We start from the raw sequence: 18,204 nt of genomic DNA, 5'->3' as shown, positions 1-18,204 counted from the left end.
GCGTTTGAGCAAAGAGTAGGAGATATTCACATATTAAAAAGCTTGGGCATGGGACTTGCTTAGTGCACTCACCAAATATGCAAATTTGGCTTTATATACAAAACAATCTTCTCACCTTTCCCACTCACTCTCCTGCTCTGAGTCATGAGCTGAAGGTCTTAGTCTCCAAAAGTTATTTTAGGATATTATTGTCCTTTAGGGTTTTTTTTTTTCAGAAGTCAGAATTTGTATTTCTCTCAATGAGACTATGAGCTCCCTAAGGCAGAATCAGCAGCTCTTAGTTGAACTACTGAATTCCTTTGTAATGCTTTGTGCACAGTAAAAACTAGAAGTATGTTTGTTTCCTTTCTGTTTGTCCGATGAAATTTACTAGGGTGCAGAAAAACTGGAATGACCACTGTGTGAATCACCATATCCTACCATTTGGGGCCATTAATTAATATGTGAATGCTGTACTCTAGTGACAAAACTAGGAGGCTGCTAAACTTTCCTATATCTGTCAAAAAAAAAAAAAAACCAAAACAAAACTCGTTTTCATCTATCCTCAAATAAGTTGCATATGTCAAAGATTTCTTCTAAACATTTCATCATTCACATCATTAGCATCCATGTTTGTTTATGGCTCTTTCTTCTTTTCAGTAAAATTATCCAGATTGGAAGGTACAGGTTTTAAATGTGCCCTTCAATGATTTCTAACAGATACCAGCCTTTAGAAACCCAAGTGGGAGCTAAATGTTTTTAGCTTGCTATAAGGGAAACATGACACAATGGTAAAAAAAGAAAAAGACAAAACAACCCCCCAAAACAATAGAAAAAGAAAAAAAAATTACACATTCTAAGAATTTAGCAACAAAGCAGTCTCCATGTCTAACATAGGCAATGCCTGTGTAGCTTTTTGAATGGAGGAGTAATAATTCATTACACAATTTTTCTGTGTTAAGCACCCCTTGTGTGGCCAATATGTAATGAGCATTGTACAAGCAAGTTTTACTCCCATGGCAAGTGTAAAAGGCACGCATACACTTGCATCCTTTCAAAGATGTGAAGATTGCAGCCTAAAGGTGTTCGGTAAGTGCCTGCAATCGTAAATCTCATGGTTGCAATTAATTTCACTTCTCTAAACCTGCTGAGGAGTTTAACGTTTCTCAGGTAGAGTTTTCTCATCCTGGACTGCTCCTCTGGACAGACTGAGAGAATCCTAAAGTGGCACTGAACGGGCTAGTCTGAGAGCGCCAGGGGACCAAGGAGAAGTGTATCAGGATATGTTGCAAATTAGCAGATGGTAAAATCAACTAGTGTTTGAAGATTGGAAGCAGATGATCTGGCTCCGACTCAGAAGCTCAATCATATCAATATGGAAAAATGAGTTATTTGCCCAAAATGCAATCAACCCACCAAATGATTAGTACCCCTTTCCTGTCTTTTACTAAGCCTCAGGAGCGCCTCGATATTCACCTCACGAAATTAACTGAGTTAGGAATATTGACTTCATCAAGCACTCTGCATACCTGTTACAGCTGATCAGTGATGCTAACAGCCCAGAGTAGGAACGAACATGAACCCCTCCTACGGAGACACGGCTGTACCAGTCCCAAAGGACATGCTTCTTTAAAATGCAACAGTCATCATCATTTCATAGTAGCAGCTACAGTTTTGAGCATGTAGCGGATGTCAGTGGTCTACCCATCAATGGTATCACCAAGAGAAAAGGTGTAAGCCCCATTGTACAAGGAGGGCTTGAAGATAACAAGGATGGTGGACAGAAGCTCTTCCTAAGAGTCAGACTGTCTTCAGTCTGCTCACCCATTCCGGAGGCACTCTCTGCAAGTACCATTATCATCTTGATTGTCCAGGTCTGAACCAAAGGCCAGGAGGTAATGCACCAGCTTGCTGGGGACTCACTGAGCTCAGCCGCCTAGGGGGGCAACCTGGCCTCAGGGCCCGTCAAGCCTGCACTGCTGCCTCTTAAAACCCACCTTTGTTACATGGACCATAAACAGCTGACCTGAGACTCTGAGCCCCAATTAGTCTGACTGTAAAAGATACTCTCTTACATCACATGACGCCCCATACGTAGTACTGCTCTTGTCCTACTTAGCTCTCATGGCAAGTATGAGATTGGTGGTGCTGAGACAATGTTACATAAATGAGTACTATGGCTTCAGGCAAATTACCTTCACCATTTTTTTTCACTCAAATTCCTTTCTCACTGCCCACACTACCTTAATCATATTGGTTAAAACACAAACCCTTCACAACTTTCTTCTATTTACCTGCCAAAGTACTGAGCCTGGTACCTAGAGCCTGTATCACCTAGCTTGGTCGCATCTCTCTGTACTCTATGTTATATACAATATGCAACACACACACACACACACACACACACAAGATAGAGAAACACAGAACACACTCTTTACACTGACTGAGGTGTGAATGTATTTATTCCTTCCCGTGTTCCCTACGTTAATTTTTTTAAATCTGTTCCATTTTTCTTTTTTTTTAATTTTTATTAATTACACTTTATTCACTTTGTATCCCCCCTGTAGCTCCCTTCCTCCCCCTACCTTAAAATTTTTGCCTCCAATTGTTTTTGCCATATTTTAAAGACTCTAAACCCACATTTACCAACTGCCTTATCTATTGTCATGTCACTCAGTTTTGTCATACTATGGGGGAGTTGTTTCATCGCTGCTACAATTCAAAGTCCAGTGGTTCTACATGTGAAATAGTTATTGTGGATCAAGGGCAGGTTGGCTACGGTAGTTCAAATTAAGAGCTGGCAATGATGTTCACTGTGGCTGTTTGCTGGATGGACCAGCTTGTGACTTCTTTGTGAAGAGGAGAACTTTCCAAAGAATTGAAAATGAAACTTTAAAGAGTTCCTTGAATAGCGAATGTGTTATAAGTAATATGAATGGATGGGTGTCCTGCTTCTGTAATGTCTCATTTACGTGATTTACTTAGTAACAAGGGCATTCATTCAACAAATACCCTTTGCCCAAGCTGCCAGATGCAGGATGCTACTACGACAGTGAACAGGTCTGTCCAGCTTTCAAGGAGCTCAGGGCTCCATAAGCAAAAAAAAAAAAAAAAAAAAAAGGAATATATGTGGATATTGTAACCCTTTCATCTTGGCCATAATCTTAGAAAAGGTAATATAAAAAATTTCTTCAGGCAGGTTAAGAATTTCAGCAGGTAGGAGGTTTTGCATGTAGTAACCGGAGCAGTGCTGTGGGAAGGGCATGCTTTTAAAGAACAAGAATGTATGGTCTGAGGCAATGCCCGTGTGCTTATGCCCTAACACAGTCCACGTGCTGCAGGAAAACAGGTCACTCACTCAACTGCTTTAAAACCAGGTGCATGAGCCTCATCATAAAAGTTATTTGGAGGATGAAATGACTGAATACATAGAGGGTCGATGAGAACTCAGTCAATTCCTTTCATCGTTTTTTTTTTTTTTTTTTTCCTTCCAAAATCTCCCTTATTATGGAGAAGCACAATGGTAAGTTCGGTAAACGGTTCAGATTTTGTTTTATTTTTTACAGGAAAAAAAAAAAATGTTTCTAATGTCCATATGGAGAGGACTAAAAAAAAAAAATACCTCCTCTGTTGGATACTGGCTATGCTCACCACATTATTATTATTGTTGTTGTTGTTGTTATTATTATTATTATTATTATTATTGGTGTAATAGATAGTGGAGGCATGAAACAAAACCGTAAAATCTGCAAAGCCAGCAAATTGGCATAAATCTAATCATAATAAGTTTTTACTTATTAGCATTTGAGGTCCTTAGACTGGTTAGCTTTTCTAACTCAAAATCTCATTTCACAAAGGTGGAATCTGCCAATCACCAAGTAAAATTAGAGGAGAGGTAACTTTTATCCCTTCATGCTGTGCCGCTTGCTCACCACCAAGGCATGCTGGGACATTATAAGAAATCAGAAATCACTTAAAACAGCCATGGATTTGCTTAAGAGTTCATGTCTTCCTTGAAGTTTTCTCCCAGAAGGCAGAATGCTTTTGTGGCTGACACACTTTTGCTCCTACGGGAGAATTAGAATAGAGATGTCACAGGGCTCTGCATCTCTATTAGCAACTGAAGAACTGAACCCAGTCTGAATCTAGTCACTAATCATCAAGCAGCCTAGGTGCCTGGAAACCCAAGCCTACTTCCGGGCAACAAGCATCGGAATCCCCAGTTTTACTACAATAGGGCTGGTTTATTAACAGGTGACAGGTAAAAACAGGCTGTCCCCCATCTGGTCCACTCATGACACCCACTTAATCCTCGGAACTAAAGTATTTTCTCTCTTCCGACCATACAGAGGTTCTAGCTGTCCTCATCTGATTCTCAAAGCTGAAAGAAATGGGACCCTCCACATCACTATCTGAAAAATGTTTCCTGAAGGAGAAGATATTTACTCTGAGCAGTAGCAAAAGTGTTTTTTGAATTTCACAAATGTGCATATAATAATGGCTATTGTAATGAGAAGCAGGGATGAGTTCCCGTCTCCTTTTCATCTCAAAGAAGCTTAAAGCAAGCAGAGGCTGGCTGACAGAATTATAATTAAGTCGAAAGCTTTGAAAACTAGTTAGAGGCAGCTCCCCCCAAAGTTAAGCAATTGAAACAATCTGCTGGGCATGTGTGGACACAGAAGAAATCTCCCACCGTCACACACAAGATCGCAGACAGAACTATCGCAGGCAGTCATCCTTGTCCTGCAGCCCATTTCCTATCGGGGTCTCCGCCCCCAACTTGTATGCAGTCTGCTGTTTACTACTGAATGAGATCCTCCCTGCTGAAGGCACTAGCGTGATGAGGGTGCTGAGAAAGACACCTGTATAAGAGGAGGATCACACATTCTCTTCGGGAAAACCCAGCGACTCAGAAAAGGCTGGGCTTCGGATGCTGCCAGCAGCTCTTCAAATACCAGTGCAGATTCCAGTGGTACCCGTTACAAGTTACGTGCCTCGAGAGTCGGCGTTTAACTTCTTACAGCTTCAGGAATCATACCATAGAAGTGACTATTATTTACATATGAGCCAGCACTTAATATTAATAGAGACAGTGAGTTCTGGCTTAGTAAGTTCCAAACACGCCACAAGGTTTGCATTACACGCTCATGGTGAGCCTAACGTGAGATCTGCCGCTTTCCTCATTTCACTGATGAGGAAACAGAGCCACGTGGTGGCTCCTCTGCCCCAGTTCCCACAGCGGGCACACTATGCAGCTGGGGTTCAAACCCACACTCCTAAGCACCCTGCTGGCCAGCTCCAGGAAGCTTCTGAAGATTTAATGAGGCAAAATGTGGCATACAGTCAGTGCAATGACCAGCAAATTATTCTTAAACAGCTAGTTTTATTATTAACAGACATGTGAGAATTATTTCCATGTATATAAAACATAGCAAAGATTAAATTCTGGCTAATAATTTTGTTCCTTTATAGCTTTTGCTTTACAGTAACTTCTAAGAAGCCTATTTTGTGGCCATGGACAAAACTCTTAAAAATGATGTTTAGGAATGCCTTTCCTCAGAGTGTCCCTAGATCTCCTAGAAACTGAATTCGGTATAGAATGTAGACAGGGGTGGTAATAGATTAACACTGACATCAGAATGTTCGGACACAGGCACACAAATATTGCCAGTGAAAAGCAGCCTCGGACCCCAACTGTACACACTCACTTGGCTTAGAGTCATCCTGTAAACAGGATTGCTTAAAGAAACGCTCATCAGCCAGCACTACATTTTACTGGAATATAGAGGGAAGAAAACTAATTCAAATAATTTGCTAGTATTCTAAGCTTTGTAGGAATTATGAAACTGCTTTTCAAACAGATTCTGGTAAAATAAATGTGGCTAATTGAATTAACCTACTGCTCTAAAATATGTAAAACACAACTGAATACATTTTAAATGCAGGCAATTTAGCCACCTAATTCAAGATCACAATCTCGGAAATCTGATACAGCAATTCAAAATTCCTATTTGAATTACTGTAGGAATTCCTGAGATGAGTGGTAGAGAACTCCAGCTACATCTGCTTTTACATTATTTAAAAGCACATTTGTCTGTTTCAGTGGAAGCTCCCTGTGCTGGAATCTGAATGTACAGTACAATGGAGAAAACTGCAAATTTCAGGTCTGAGCTTCACTCACGCCCCTCCCCCTTCCTCCCTTTCCCCACAGCCCCCTACAACCCAAAATAAACACTCAAATTGGCAGTATAGAACTCATCAATCTCAAGCTCCTGTGAATTTAAGACAATCAGAAAAAACAAGGATGTAGAGGGAAAAAAAAATCCCTGCTTTGCAAACAAGGGCCTAATTAGGTGTGTAAATAAAAATCCCTTTACTGCTATGGCTCTCGGTCCTTCAGAAGGAAAGTAGCTTGCCTATCCTCCTCCCACCATGAATGCCAACACAAGCCACACCAGAAAGCCTCCTTTTCTCTCACACTGGACACTGCTCCTCAGCTAACTTTATCTAAGAACCTGTTTCTGTAAAATTTTGCTCTAACATAAAAAAAGACAAATCATAAAAAGTCACTCAAAACCAACTGTAAACTACAGGGAAGTTTTGCTTATCATTTACTTATTTTCCATTGGGCTGGGACTATATTCTTCAGGATTGTGTAATGTGTCTGTCTGTGTGTATATATATTTGTGTGTGTGTGTACACATACTGAGAACTGAGTGTTTGCTATGGGGTGAAGGGAGGTGATATTTTAATGTCTCTGATTAAAAAAAAAAATGTCTTTTTCATTGTGCCTTACCAGACTATTCAAAAGACGAGGGAAGAATGTTCAGGACCCTAGGTTATGCTTCTAAGCATTCACTAGTGTTTCCTGCATTATCCTGTTCAACGGTAACTGAAATATTCATTGACTCCCTTGGAGACGTGGCTTTGCTTTCCCACTGTCAGTCAAGCTAATTAACTATGTTTACCTGCTTGTGTTCTGAATTTCAAAGGTTTCTAAGCTGGGTAACACCAGCAGTGGCTTGCAACAAGAATCAGAGATGCCTACATTAAAAAAAAAAAAATGCAAAGAGCTAAAGTTCTCAAGCATGCAACATTCAATTATTATAACTCAAGAACACTGTTTGGAGAACTAACATAGCTCTCGAGCCTGGAGCTTGCTGTGTTTCTGTCTCTATTCCTGATGTGAACCATGAAAACAGGCACAAGCCTATGAGTATACAACCTACAAGCACTGAGTCCTAGAATAATTTGGCAGCAGACTTCAGAAGAAACTTAATCTTCTCTGCCTCTCCGTTTTATTTCCTTCTTGTTTATTCTTAAGATGAAGCTTTGGGTTTTCACAGAAGAGATTTTCTGTTTTCTTAGCCTCGTGATATAGACAAGTGGTGGCAGGAAGTTTAAAGATTGGCCCTGAGCTAGAGAAGACAACCCATGGCCAACCACCCAAAGCCAACTGGAAACTACACAGAAGTTCTCCTGATCATTTAATTAATTTCAATTGAACTGGGACTATTTTCAATTGGGCTGCTGGGAAATCACTTCAGTACCTATTCTGGTATGTATGTGGGTGTGGGTGTGGGGTGTGTGTATGCATATGTATGTGTGCTTGTGTGTGTGTGTACAGAGAACTGAAGTATTTGCTATGGAATGAAGGGAGAGCATCTTTTATTGGCCAGTTTTAATGAATTTCTTTCTCTCCTTCCTGATCTTCTATCACTGATAAATACTTCAGGTTTTAAACTAAATCATATCTCAAGAAGGAATAGGAAAACCTATAATGACTATATCCCAGGGAAGCCTGCTAGTGTTATAAATTTACTAATTTTAAGCACAATTCCTATGGTGGTGGCTGATAGAAATGAAACTAAAGTATGATGGAACAGAAAAGGAGCGGGAGAAAACTGATTCACAAACTTAATAAGCTCGAATGTTTTGATATGTCTGGAGCTAAAGTCATATAACATGTATAAGGAAAACTCGGGTCCATAATTTTAAGCTGTATCCTAAAAAAAAGTGCTCCAAGTTTTCCAGTAAGCTGACAAAAATATTCCTTTAGCACTCTGAGTGCTTGATAGTGATCCTACCGTTTTTCACCACACACAGCCTTTGTAGGCACACTGGTAAGGAAGGCCTGAAAACGGAGGGCACTGAACAGCTAAGTACTCCTTTGAAACTGGGCCTTGGAAGTCCATGTCCAATACCTAAAACAGTCAAAAAATTTGATGTTTTTTATTCCTTGAGACAGGATCTCCCATAGTCCATGCTGGCCTCAAAACTCACTTCCACGGATGGAGCTTGCTCTGAACTCTTGACTGATCTCCTGCCTCCAACTTCCCAGGGCTGGAGTGGTAGTGCATCAGCACAACCTGCATAATTAAGATGTTTTTGGTGTTTTGTATAAGGCGTTACCTCTAAGAACCAGGGTTAGTGATGCATGCCTTCAATTCCAGCACTTAGGAGAAAAGAAAAAGGCTAGTGGATCTCTTTGAGTTCAAGGCCAGCCTGTTCAACATAGTGTATTTCAGGACAGCCAGAACTACATAGTGAAACCACATCTCAAAAATCAAAGAAGAAATTACTGCTAAGTATCTCATGGACTGAATGTTTCAAGCAACCATAAAAATTATGTAGAATATTGAATGATTCCAATTTACATAATTTTAATTATGTAAACATGTTACAAAATATAATATATTATGAATATGGATGTGATAACAAGGTATGGAATATAAATATTTAGAAATATGTTGGCACTCCATATTTTCTTTAAAGTCAAGCCACATCCCATTCCCACAAACCATCCAAAGGACTGCCTCACAGATACATCTGTTCTGCTTAAGTAGCAGCTCACTTGATAGCAACATGTTGAAAAGTTGAAAACAACTTCTTCCTATTTCACTATATCCTATACCAAGAGATATTATTTTTTAATTCTTTCTCCCCATATACACTGGTAAATCTAATGAGTCAAAATGGTTCAACAGGCTTAGCCTTTCTTGTTTAAGCCTGACAGTGATTGGCTTGGACCTGCGGCCTCTCACAGGCTGCACAGGCCACTGACAGTCCACTGGGCCCATCTGAGGTAGACCCTGCTGTGGGCTCTGTGACTGTCCACAGACCTTGTCTGTGCTGTATGGCTTTCACCTGAAGACAGAGTTAAGGGAGGGGTGAAACAGGACTGATCGATGACTTGATTTTACTATACAAGTTCTAGTCACTCCTCTTATACATTAAAATTGCGTTTGTGTAAATTTCAGCTTGATGATTGACATGAGTAGAAGTTTCCAATGGAAAGGTGCTTTCCCCAGAGATTAACGTTGGTGCTAAATCAGCACAAAGTTTCTACTTTTCGAAACAGCCATTCTCCATAAACACTGGGCAGGAATAGATTTACTTATAAAGCAAGTCACAGAACATTTGCAGATAAAAGTAATTACTGTTGGCTGAAAAACCAAGATGTAATTAAAAGACCGGAAATAAATGATTTTCTGCTATATCTTCCATACTTTACAGGTTTTAAATGGCTTTCTCCAATACATACTCCAATACTGCACCAAAATGATATTTACATGATGTACAAAATGATGCATAATTTAATTATGATTATGTTTTTTTTTAAAACCCTGAGATGAAAAAAATCACATTGATTGGGAAACTGATACATAAGGGTTTGTCTTTGAATGGAAATCTAGCACAGATAATCCATTAAATTTCTAATAAAACTTATTTAATGAATCCATCAGTATCCTGAGTCTTAATAACAAATAAGTAAGCAACAATATCAGTGAAGATTTTCTTTCCACAGTCTCCAGCTGAAAAAAAATGCAACGTAACGTCCAACATATTCTTCCATACATCTGAGTTATAAAAATATACTTAGCACTTAAGTGGCTGCATATGACAGACAGTAATGTGTTCATATAAACCTTCTAAGTTTCGACTGAAATGTATATGGATTGAAGTAGATATGTCTATTTACATAGAATTTACATGAACATTCACATGTGCTAATTATATTGAAATAATTATAATACTATGTTTAAAGCATATTACTCAATCCTCAAAAAAGTGAATAATGTTATGCATACTTGCCAAATAGCCTTGCATATTTTATAGGTATTAAGTTTTAGCTTTTTCTTGTTTATATTATAGTGGCCAAAGCCACAGGAATACTAGACACAAAAACTGTTTTGCTGATCTTAAGAAGTAATCCAGTTCAATGTTTAAAAATTTGGTTGTATTTGCTAACAAAATGAAAAACATTAATTCCAAATTTCCAGTAGTCATACAGCAAAGCAATACAAATTAATACTATGTAGAGACATTTCTTTCAACAAAAAGAAATATATTCAAAGTTTAAAGTATTATATGTATACACATGTATATATTTCAAAACATGTATATATAGATAGATAGATAGATAGATATCTATATCTATATATATGTCTTAAAATAAAACCAGTCTACGGAATGTGACGATCTAGTATAATGTGAGTCCCAATTAAAGGGGAACATGGATTGAGTGAAATCACTTTAAAGCCAAGAAACACCGTGATAACCCTGAAGGCAGAGATCACTAGCACTCAAAAGTCACACTGTGAAGAAACAAGGGCAGAGCAACAAGAGACAGCCACTCACCTTCAGTGCCATTGGGAGTCATGGAAGTACTATTTATATGAGAGCTATCGAGTTTGGGACCACTGGAGGAGTCGCTGCTACCACTCAGTCGGCTATGCGGGCTGGTTAGATCCTGCATTTCCATAGACCTAAAGACAAGAAGCCTTCCGTTTGACAGATGTACCAAATTCATAACACCACTATTTAATGTGCTAACGACTTGACACCTCCTTTGAAACACACATGCACAAAAGTCCCATTGTATCTGTTTTCTTAGACTGGAAATAGTTCATCTTGCATCTGACTTCAGTCCTTTCATCACACGTATTGCGAAGAGGCGTCACTCGTCCTATGTAGCCAAAGTTTCACATGCAGTTTTTAAAATCTCTACACCCCCCCTTTATAATTGAAGTCATAAGGTAATGTCAGACAATGACATGGAATTTAACGTTCAGAGGAAAACATGCAGTCGTGATTTTTATATGAAAACAATCTCCCAGGCCATTGCTTTTCTAAAAGAAAAGGCAAATATGTAAGCACGTGGAATAGAAATAAATCACTATTCTGTACAATCTGTTTCATCTAATAAATTAGCACTGGGTACTCCCTTTATAATTAAACACCCAATTGTTATTTAATGGGTCTCCAAACCAAATAAAACCCTTGCCACCTCCACCCCCGCGACGGGGGATGAGATGGTCCCAATGCATGTTTACTCTGGCACACTACTTAATTTGTTTCCCTTGAAACAAATGCAACATTAAAACCTTACGATGTTGGCTCACATGTTTGCTTTGCGGATTACATACACCATAGCCAATTGGAAAAGGATAAGGCCGATGCACAGAGGGTCTGTGGGACCATTAGCACTCGGGAGGACCTCAGCTGTCACTTAGTGGGGGAACAGGGGCAATTCTGTGCAATGTCATAATTTCTCACTTTCACGATATTAAAAACAGTTCAGTGCCTCCCAGATGCCCTTACGTTCACCAGTCACACTTCTGCTGTTGGGGCACAACAGCCACACAACTCGTATTCAGAACCAGACGCTTCTCATATTCACCACTCTTGTACATCAACAGTGGACCTATTTAAAGTCACTATCGGGATAGATACCGCTCCATTTTCTGACAGCACAAACTTCTAAAGCCTAATGTCCATTCACTGTATCTTAAATACATATATATATAGAGAGAGACGTATTTTTTTTAAATCACAATCCCTGGGAGGTTCACGTTACACACATAATGCTGATATTACTGGCTCCTCACCTCACCTGGGGTCATTTTAATTTAGAGGCTACACTGAAATTGACTGTAAGGTATCAGTTGTAAAAATAGCTTCCCAGGAGTCACTTTACTTCCTCAAGTATCTGAATTCAAACATCAAAAAAAAAATGATTTCAAATTCAGTTATTCATAATTACTATTCCATATTCAGTTTTTGTAACAACAGATAGCAACTGCCTCAAACCAAGTCTCTCATGCTTTCCCCACATAATCATCTTTTGTACAAGTGCACTGCTCTACACAGGAGCAGGTATACACACACACACTCACACACACGCAGAGAAGCACACACACACACAAATTGTTAAGTCACTTCCAATACAGGCCGTTGCTATTAATAGAAATAATTAAGAAATACTAGACAAAAATAGATCCGGGTTACAGAAAGGTAAGCTACAAAAAAAAAAAAAAAAAAAAAAAAAAAATGTTAAGTAGCAACAGAACCCTTACCTGCAGCTTGAGGAAAGAGCAACATCGGAACTGGTGTGGGATGTTTGCACCTGTGGCCAGGGGTAGAAAATCAGAAGTGGTTGTTAACTGTGCTTCAGGGTCAGCTCTTAATTATACAGAGCACATGGCTGAGCCCACAATGCTCACTTTTAACCAAAAGAGAAGAAAGGAGGCTACTGCAGCCGGAAAAGACATAGTGTCTTTAAGTGGAGGGCTCAACTGTTGTTTCTTCCTGCAGGTCTATCCTCCTCCTCCCCTTGTCAGGAGGGGAAGGCAGTCAAATGACGGGCTAGTGATTCATCACTGGCCTATGACAGCTGCAAACGGGATTACCCCTCCCCCAATCAACACGCAAAGCAGTCTCGCCCCAGCAGCTTGGAAAAGGTGCTCGGGAAGGGGGGAGAAAAAAAATAGCTATTAACAAATGAGTATGTTTGACAGCAGCAGTAGTTGAGGCAATAATCCCCCAGCCCCCTCAGATCTTTCATCTTCTGTTCTAGCCAGCTGAACTAGAGTGGCCTGCCCACCCCCTCAGCCTCCTCACCATTTCCTATCCTTATCAGGATGCTTTTCTCCCAGTTACTATTTGTCATTTAACATTTAGTGAAACAGCTTCGGGCAATGCTGTGCTCAAGAAACAAGGAAAAGGCAGGTTTTCGTACTCAAAGTCCCAGCACTGAGCAATGTGCTAAGTTTAACTATGCCAAAATAAAACCCAAGGACTCTTTTTTACAGCTATGCTGGGCAACATGAAAGTATGTGTGTGTTTGTGTTTATGTGTGTGTGTGTTTCCCATCTTTTAGACCGAAGTAGAATGAATATTTGAGAACTCAATTCAGCAAACTCAGTTTGTTTCCAGGATAAACTTCAATTGAGAAATTTCACTCCACAGCTCCCGGTACTGGTCATTGCTTTTCAGAGGCAGTGCAAAGGACCAGCAGGTAATGAGGTTCAGGTGAGCCAGGCTGCTGCCCTCTTGCAAGCTCCCACCAACCCTTGGACAGGCAGGCAGGAACACTCTGCCTAACTTTTAAAATGGTACAGAATTCCAAATCTTTGATGTGCATTTTCATTCAACCTGAACTGACATCAATTAGGGCTGCAGAACAAAGATGAGAACTGAAGCGTCTCAAATGACATTAAAGTTATCCACCTAAACATCTTCTGTTGAGTCCTGCTAGTTTTTAATTATGATTTATGAAATTAAGAAACACGACCTTTCTAGCAAGAATAAAGCATCATTAAGGTCTAAATGTCCTGGGATAATGTTACGAGAAACTTCTAGGGATGCATTTTTTTTTTTTAATGTGCAGGACAAAAACAATTTTTAAAGACGGTTAAGTAAAGTTTCTGAGTACTAACTTTAATGCCTGCAGATGGCCATTATTTGATAACAGGTTTCTGCAATTTTTTAATTAATGATCTCACACAAGATTAAATAGTTTTCTTTAGAAACTGCAACAATACATCTCAAGGATAAAATTCTCCTACTTTTATACACCTGGAATAAATTATAGGTGAGAACGGACCTCATTCTAAGAACTCTCTGGCTTACGTTAAAACATACCTACTGTTCAACGCTAAAATACATCCCCATTGTAAATTCAGCTAGAAAGCACAATCTTGGAAATAGAACTTTTATTTCATTGTAAATTTTGAAAGTTTCATTGTCATTATATTTGAAGTTTAAAACCTACCATTTGCCAGTGTTTTTTTTTAAATCAAACTTGGTAATTAAAAAAAAAACTGCAAACAAGAATTATTCTAATGCATTTTCTTATTGAAAAAAAATGCTACTTAAGAACAATTTTTTTTCTGCTGAGCCTAGCTTCTACTGTACTTTCAGAGAGCAGTTTTTGAAAGTCCGTACCCACGATCTTCCTCTCATTAAGTGTACTTCAGATATATTCTTTTGTGTCTCAAGGATTATTTAAACCATGTGTTGTGTGTTACTGTATTTAAAAATGACTCTTTAATCAAAATAACTTTAAAACAACTAATCCTCACTTAGGCTGGTCAGCTGAACCCACATCGTGGTCCAGGAAAAATAAATCTACTCTCAAGAATGCGAATGCAGACAACAATTAGACACAGATGTGAGTGAAATTAGTTACAGTTTACAAAATGCTACACTTCACATGCTTTTAGTTTTTTTATGTGCAGTGCAGGATCACAGTGCAGCAGGGAGACATCCGTAGTCTTCAAACAGCTATCTAAAAAGGACACCTCGTTCTGATGGCTGCAATGTCTGTGTCAGCTTTTCGCATTTAACGCTCGAAAACCAAGGTGCGTTTCAAAAAAAAAAAAAAATGAAGGGAGGATATTTTCATTCGAAAGGAGCAGAGTCCATGTTTTCTAAAACAGTTCTGCTAGGCACCGGAGATGTTTACTTACTTGTTTTATCTGCAAAGTTACCATAATTCCTGGCATCTTCTAATCTGGCATTTTTAATCCCAATACTCTCAGGAGTGCAAAGTTAGTACCCATTGTATTACAAATGGTCATCTCAAAGTACAAGAAAGTTATTCACTTTAGTGCTTTTTAAAAAAGCTCCTTGGGTAGAATACACACAGTTGTAGCATATTGACAGACTTGTGAAAATAAAGAGAAGATAACAGAGCTCCTTGGAATTTAAATTCAAGACTCCTGCACTAGTGACTATGACTTTTGATTAGTTAATGAGGTCTTTTAAGTTTGCCTTTTTTCTAATTAAATTTATAATTCTTCACAGATGTAACTTTTGTTGATGTTCAATTTGTCTCTCTCATTTTGTTAAACCTCACATAGTACTTCGTCAATCCATTGAATAGCCACATTAAATCTGTTAATACCATGCTCTTCAACCCCAGAAATTATTTCCAGAAGGCAAACGTGCTTTGAGAGATCATCAAACAAGACTTAAGGTACACATTTTATCACATTTTCCCTACCACAGAGCTCAGGATACAGAGCAAAATTCATGACTTTTGCACTGTTTATTATACTTTGCTAAATTACCAATCAAAAGCATCTGACAGAAGATCATGTATGAAGCCAAAAAGTTAATAATGTTCTATGAAAAGTAAACTGTAAATGGAAAGGGATTCTAAATCTCAGCAACACAGAGCAAATAAAATGTAGGTACTTGTCTAAATTATGGGTTTTCCATGGGCTTTTTCGCTTGCTAGAAGCAATTTTTATAAAATGACTGTAATTTTAAAACTTTTTTTTTTCTTCTCAAACTGAAAAGAAATTTTCAAAGTGAAAGTACTGAACTTCTATCTAAGTACAGCTGGCCGGCAAGCTGGTTTTGTCTGACACAGATCAACCTGTGTGCCCTCCAATTTGAAAGACAATGGTCATTTTCTAATCAGAATGTATTTTATAGTGGGGAAAGTGCCTTCGCCAGAAGACTGCTTCCTGTGCAGAAGATAGTCTTGCTACACCCTCCTCTATCTCCACCTCTCAGTGTTCCAATACAAACCTCAAGTCTGAAAACAAAAACTTCACCCTACAGTGGGAAAGAGTTTCTAGGGAGAGGTAAATATTTCTCAAATGGTAACACTACATTTCCTTATCAAAGCTTCCATAAACTAAAATGCTCAAATGCTCATGATGATTATCTTAATGTAATAGCCTATATTGCTTTTTAAATTATCTCCTTTAAAGAAAATGAGAAAACATAATCATTCTGAAACGAAAAACAAACAAGTATTTAGAATACATCCCTCCTGTTTTCAGCTTTAAAAGGAAGGGCTGTTTTCAAAATTAGCGTTTATTGACAATGTTGACTGAAACACTTGGTTATCTGATAAAAGATTTTTGTCCCAGACTCAAGGACCTCTTTTCTTCTCATTGTATTCTTAGGAAATACATTTTCACACTCCAATGGAAATTTTCTTTTTCAAAAATCATTTATCATGCCTGTGAACCTCAGAGCGCAGCTGACTTCGTTTGGCACTTTAAGCTGCACGGTGGCTCAATTAGACCTCTATGTCTGTCACCACAAAGCGTTTTCAAAGGCTGAAAATCCACGGCTGCTTGCTTACTTACCAAACACTTCGGGCCTTAGGAGAACTCAGGCATTGAGAAAGTCAAATATCAAATGTTTGATCATATAAAGGCATGACTATTCATGTGTGTGTCCCCAAACTCTGAACAGCGAGGGGAAAGACTCAAAACAAGCAGAAGAGGAAACCTTCTCTGAAAGACACTGGAAAACCAACTTCAGACCAGCTACTCACCACGGTTCTCAGCTAACAAGTTTCTGTACCCCTGGCCATCTAAAGAAATGAAACTTAAAAACACTTGTCCAAACTCAGTGACAGTTCAGAATTTATTGTGTTCTTGCAAACGCTATGCTTAAAGGTCTTCAAAACTCCTCCCAAGAAAGTGTAAGCCTGTGAGTCATTAGCAATTCAGATACTGATTTTGAAGGGCAATGGTTTACACAGATATCCAAAAGTTTCAAAATCTGGAGTTTAACCCCCCCAAGTGCACTGAAATCACATAAAGGGCCAGAGAGGGCCAAATACATTAAGGCAGGGGTGGGGTGACAAAAGTTTATTGTATCATATACTGGAGATGACCAAGCTTAATACAGTGTTGGATAAATTTGTTTTGGAACCAAAAGACGTCTCTCTTAAAATCGCGGTTATCAGTTTGTTGTGCGTCTGCTGAGTTTTTCCATCGGAAAACTTCCCTCATTTATCAGCCTAGAGGTAGAAAAAGTCATCTGTGGGATATATGCGGCTAAGTCTATCTTACGTACCCTACAATGTATGAATACAACACTGCTCAATCTATGCAATAATATTTGAGGCTAGTGCAGCAAGTAAGATATGAAATAATTCCCCCTTGGAGAATACTACCCAGTGTTCTACTTATTTCTAAAGATCATAACCAAAAGTAGTTAATTTGCAATGATCCTTTAATGATCCTAATGGCTCCAATCATTTGGAGGGTAAGGATTACAGTTTTACGACGGAACCCCGCGGCTACTAAACTCCCAGGAACAAAGTGTCATCATTTTCCCCCAAGCCATAGAGGTTTTTTTTCTTCCTTTGAAAATAAATCAAAACACTGATAAAAAAGCGCTCCTGTTATCTCGGGCTTTGCCCACCGGACAGCTGTTCTTGGTCACTACAGTCCTCCAAACACCCAGCTTGTACTTACAGAGCTCACATCTGCTGCCTCCCCCGGTTTGGTGTGCTCCTTGGAGTTTTCTGGGTTAGCAGACCTCCATTCCTGACATAGTTTGGCCGCTGGGCAGGAACGCGGGGACCCGGACGCTCTCACAGGCAACGCGGCGCGGCCGGCAGCGGAGCGCGGAGGCCGGGGGTTGCCCGGCTCCAGGGGAAGGTGCTCCGGCACTGCTGCAGGCTCGGGCTGCCGAGCGACTGAGCGCGATCGCCTTCCCCAGGAAGGATCCCGCCACCGCGCACCGCCACAGGAAGGGTTCCAGTCGGAAGTGGCCGCGCACACTCGCTACCTCGCCGCAAGCACGGAGCCATCAGCTCGCCGCGTTCTGTTTGGGAACGGCTTTGCGCCCCAGCAAACGGCAGCGGCAGATAGCATCTGAGACGCCTAGACAAAGAAACGGCACAATCTCATCCCCCCCCGATTTGTTTGCGCAGCCTTGTAGGTCTGCCCACGAAGCCTCGGGGCTTTTTGTTTTGTTTTGTTTTTGCAACGCAAACCACAGCTAGTCTCTGGTCCTAACCTTATTGGTTTAAATGCAACAATTGAGAGGAGCAGAGCTTGGTCTGACTCAACCTCGCTGCTCTTAAAAAAAAAAAAAAAAAAAAAAAAAAAAAAAAATTTATTATGTAAATGACGCGCCCCATGCTATCTGAATAAACAGCTGTGGGGGAAGAACTTGTGGGAA

General features: G+C 39.6%; 1 protein-coding gene across 6 annotated transcripts in view; it reads right to left on the bottom strand.

Moving 5' to 3' along the window:
• Window positions 1-17,801, bottom strand: part of Eya1 (EYA transcriptional coactivator and phosphatase 1) — a 141,120-nt gene extending 123,319 nt beyond the window's left edge. For 3 of the 6 annotated variants that reach the window (XM_021657280.2, XM_021657281.2, XM_060385834.1), the window contains exons 1-3: window positions 17,493-17,801; window positions 12,339-12,388; window positions 10,621-10,748 (exon numbers count right to left, since the gene is read on the bottom strand). In XM_021657280.2, coding sequence (XP_021512955.1) covers window positions 10,621-10,744 — 124 coding nt within the window. In that variant the 5' untranslated portion in view covers window positions 10,745-10,748; window positions 12,339-12,388; window positions 17,493-17,801. Of the gene's footprint in view, window positions 1-10,620; window positions 10,749-12,338; window positions 12,622-17,492 lie in introns of those variants that run through there. The other 3 variants (XM_060385833.1, XM_060385831.1, XM_060385832.1) reach the window with 3 other exon arrangements.
• Between the last annotated feature and the right edge of the window lie 403 nt (window positions 17,802-18,204).

The sequence above is a fragment of the Meriones unguiculatus genome, chromosome 6, assembly GCF_030254825.1.
Source record: "Meriones unguiculatus strain TT.TT164.6M chromosome 6, Bangor_MerUng_6.1, whole genome shotgun sequence".
NCBI lineage: Eukaryota > Metazoa > Chordata > Mammalia > Rodentia > Muridae > Meriones > Meriones unguiculatus.
Note: the sequence above shows the minus strand (reverse complement) of the source record. Positions and strands in the feature narration are given on the sequence as shown.